This window comes from Leiobunum rupestre, chromosome 5 (assembly GCF_980474605.1).
Source record: "Leiobunum rupestre chromosome 5, qqLeiRupe1.1.hap1, whole genome shotgun sequence".
NCBI lineage: Eukaryota > Metazoa > Arthropoda > Arachnida > Opiliones > Sclerosomatidae > Leiobunum > Leiobunum rupestre.
Genome location: NC_143388.1, coordinates 18,488,859 through 18,493,123, shown reverse-complemented (window position 1 = coordinate 18,493,123; position 4,265 = coordinate 18,488,859). Strand labels below are relative to the sequence as shown.

The 4,265-nt window shown below is 49.2% G+C and overlaps 1 protein-coding gene across 1 annotated transcript; it reads right to left on the bottom strand.

Moving 5' to 3' along the window:
• Positions 1–1,830: 1,830 nt before the first annotated feature.
• LOC149943710 (3'-5' RNA nuclease TATDN2-like) lies at positions 1,831–2,769 on the bottom strand. Its single transcript, XM_090176160.1, has one exon. It carries the CDS (start codon positions 2,767–2,769, stop codon positions 1,831–1,833), a length of 939 nt encoding a protein of 312 aa, XP_090032286.1.
• Between the last annotated feature and the right edge of the window lie 1,496 nt (positions 2,770–4,265).

The following is a 4,265-nucleotide window of genomic DNA, read 5'->3' as shown; positions in this document are numbered from 1 at the left end:
TTGGAGCGTTGGACTGTACACATGTCAATATAAAAGCACCGAAGGAAAAAGCTATTGAGTACCTTGACCGCAAGAACAATTATTCCATCTATGTACAAATAGTCTGCGATAATCATCTGAAAATTACCAACCTAAAACCTTGTTGCTGGCTGGCCAGGCTGCATCCATGACTCATTTATTTGGCGTCACTCGGGTATGTTCCGAGATTTCGTGCATAATAGAATGCCTGTGGGATATCTGCTTGGTGATAATGGGTATGGCTTGCAACCCTGTGTTATGACTCCATTTCTAAACCCTAACACGCCAAAAGAAGTTGAATTTAACGAGGTATTACATAACTTTCGCCCAAATAGTTCCCAAACATTCATGTCATTTTTTCAAAGGGAGGAACGTCATTGAACGTTTGAATGGTGTCCTGAAATTCAGATTTAGGTGTCTAGATGAGAGCGGAGGGTCTCTGTGCTATGAGCCTGGAAAAGCCTGCCGTATCAATACAGCTGGCTGCTATTTACATAACTATTGCAAAAGCAACAACGTTCAACATCCAGTCGCACCTGGTAAAAAAACACAATCGATATCAAAGACAATTAAGTTAAATAAATTTATCCGCCTGTAGCTGATGTTCGAAGGATTGCGACTGCACATGTAATGCCACAAGATTTGGTTGAGAGAGCAGAAGGCAATCACTACCTGGATCAGGGGAGACTACTTAGGCAGCAACTGGTGGAATTGTGCATTAGAAGACCAAGGGTAACTTACCTTCTTTCAAAGTCCCATCCATTTGATTTATTTCATTTCCACACCACCCCGGAGGTAGAAATAATGGCGCGTTTTTGATAACGAGGTATCCTATCCCACCAATTGCGTGAAATGACACAATTGGGTTCAGGCCTAAGTCCCCGGGCATTATAACCAGAAAACATTTTTATGGAGCAGGTTGCTGAGGAGGCTGCTCCGGAACACCAGTAATTGCGGAAACTAGTTGACAAAGGCATCTGTCTTCCTAGTGTCATATCAAGAAACTTCTTAAAATCATCACCAGAGACGATAGTACTCCTGTGGAAGACATTCAAATATTACAAGGTGTTCAGATCTTTTGGAGAACGATATTACTAGTCATTGCTGTCATGCTGTGTGTTATTCATTGAAAGAATGTTTTTTTTGTGGGGGTATGTGTTAATTAATGTTTCTATATTAATTTCTCGCATGTTTGTTATTTTCTTTCATTTATTCGATTTAATTTTTGCTTGTATTTTGATTCTGGAATATTGTGCATGTATTCTGCTTTTTTGACATCTGTAATGTTTTTGGTTGGCCTTTTCAATAACTTAACCTATTGTTTTTAACATATCTTTTAATTTCGGTACACATTCCTACATTTTGGGCTATTTCATTGGAACTATGTTGTAGGGGAAAACGTGGTCAAGGTTTGACCGTTGAGTTCGATTAAACAATTAAGTTTAGGAAACCAAATGATAACTTTAAAAAACAAGTCTTTATTCTGCGCTCCGATATCGCGTATACAGTTCGATAACCTTTCCACCGAGTCCAGGCTTACAATAACCAACGGCCTCCTGTAAGCACCGCCTTATAACGTCCAAAAAGCCCGCCGATGTCAACCCTTGCACTCCAGATAAGACTCCCGCCGCTGGACTGGTGGCGCCATCTCTCCATCGCTCCTGCAACCAAACCATAAACAAAACCCACCGAGGCTTCCCGTAAATGACTCCCCGTTACATCTTCCCCCACCCCAAAAAAGGGAAGCCTCGGAAAAAACGGAAACAAGAGAATTGATCAAAGAGACTTTATTGAAAAAAACCAGCCGAAACTTCAAACCGATAAATAAATACCGTACAACTGCTGAACGTTCTCCAACAGAGCCGCCGCCAGAGGATCCACCGCACAACCCCGCAAAGTAGCCAACCGATGTACTAACACCCCCGCAAGGCCCGGCAGCGGAACCGAGACGTCCGAAAAATAGTCCACCGGCAGACCCCCAGGAACAAACAATGGTGCAGCTGATTCCACCACAATCCGACCTATCGCAGCCCGCCGAAACACTTCCCGGGCCGGCCCCAAAGACGGAAAAGTGGCCATGGGAGAGTATCCCAGCCACAGGTTCGGAAAATACCCTAAGAATTGGTCCGCGTCCCACCGAGACCCCGAGAAATTATGAAGCAAAATGTGTTGCGACCGTCCGACATATTCTTTAAGTAACCGAAACACCTCCGAATACGCCCCCCGACACTGCACCACGACCGGAAACTGATACCGCCGGGCCAGCTCAAGCTGAGCAATGAACACCGCTCGCTGGACCGAGTATGGAACCCGACCCCCAATGCTCCGATCCAGTCCACACGCACCGATCCCTACCACCCGATTATGCCTCAAAATGCCCTCAATTGCCACCGAAAACCCGGCGACACTTCCATCCAACGCATTCCTCGGCGGCACACCGACCACCACCCAAACCCGAGAATTCGCCACCAACCGATCCAATGCCACCGGCAAAGTAGCCGGAAGAGCCAAATTAGAGACGCACCCGACGAAGCCGTCCCCGAAATATCCAGGCTTTAACTCCACCAACCGATCAAATGACATATCAGCCGGCCAGACCAGCTTCTTAGAAATCTGGGTAATGTACCCAAACCCATCCAAATGCCGAAAAGCACACCTCTCCAACGCTGCCTGAGCCTCCGACGGTCGAGAACCCACCGAGACGTCCAAACAAACGGTAGCCACCGCCGACGGACCAACAACCGGTACCATTTGCGAAGCAACCGGAACCATGGACGGAACTTCCTCAGAACCCTGCTTCACCGGAACATCCGAATCCTCAGACCCTTTCTCCAACACCGCCGCTGCCTCCAAAACCTCCAACAGTAACGCCTGTCCAAAACCTCCGACCCCAGCCGCACGACGCACCACCAGACGTTCGACCTCCACCAACTCGTCCCTGCCACCATCACTCAGCAAGAGTACGTCCTCGACCACCCCAGGATCCAATACCTCTTCCGACATACCTGCAACTAACCATCTAAATTACTACAAAGATTCCCTAGTCGTTACAAAAGGAGAACCCCCAACTGGCCAAGACAAAAAAAACCATCCAAGCTCAACCCATGGCCAAAATGATCCCGAAGATACGTCGCACCCTGAGGACCCGACCGCAGCTTTCCGAACCGGCCCTGGAGTAATATCATAAACACCACGCCGAGGACTTTTTCCCCGACTAACCAGCAACCGGTTCCACCCATAACGCCCAGGCAAAGTCAACACATGCCCAGAATCCCGGCCCCAGGTCCACTGCCCGGCCCACCACAGAGAAAAACCCTTGACAGAGAAAACCCCGGGCCGCCTCCACCGGAAAAGACATACGCAAGAAGACAGAACTCCACCCCTGACATTCCCTATGAAGGAATTGCCGACCAGAATCCCCCCTCGATTTCAGCTTAGAACCATCAGAAGTAATGATGAAGCCCATCAAGGTAACCCGTCGCAAAACCCCTTCAACCCAACAGCATGGTCCCCGAGACCACCCGGGTAGTTCCTCCAATTGCACCACGTCCCCCCTCAGCGGACCACAGCTCCAATGACCCTGTTCCCCTATTTCTCCAGCCGTAGTGTTACCAAGCCTGAACCCCCTACACGGACCACCCTGCTTCGGAGAGCCGAACAAAGAAAACGCAGCGATACCCCGTCCAGAACCAAGAAGAGGAACAAATTCGCCAGTATGTACGTTACCGACGTGATAAGAAATCACCGAAAAATCCCGCTCTCTGGATCCCCAATGAAGCTGACGGAACTGCCGCCCGACGTCCGCCCCCGGTTCGAGTTTCCAACTACCAGTTTGATAGTGCCCGCCAAGGTAAACCCGTCGCCGACAGAAATCCTCCTCAACCCACCAGAACCAGCCCCGAGACGAGCCAGGTGAAGACCATCATTATGCTTCCCGCTTCAGTCCCAGACGACGACAACCGCACCAACTCTCCCCGGCTAACCCCCTAGGAAGGGCAAATAATCAATTCGTCCCGAATTCCACCGCCCACGTGCCAGCCGGGCCGCCATGGAAAACCATCCTCCACCATCCCACAACTCCGTAACCTCCTGTCTCTACAACTCCGAAACATCGCAAACCATGACGACAAACCCGAAAGAAACCTATGTTCTAAGTCAACCCGTCGATCGACCCCGATATCCCCAACCATCAACCGTAATATTGCCCCAGCAATTAATACCACAACCAACGGACCCCAGATAGAACC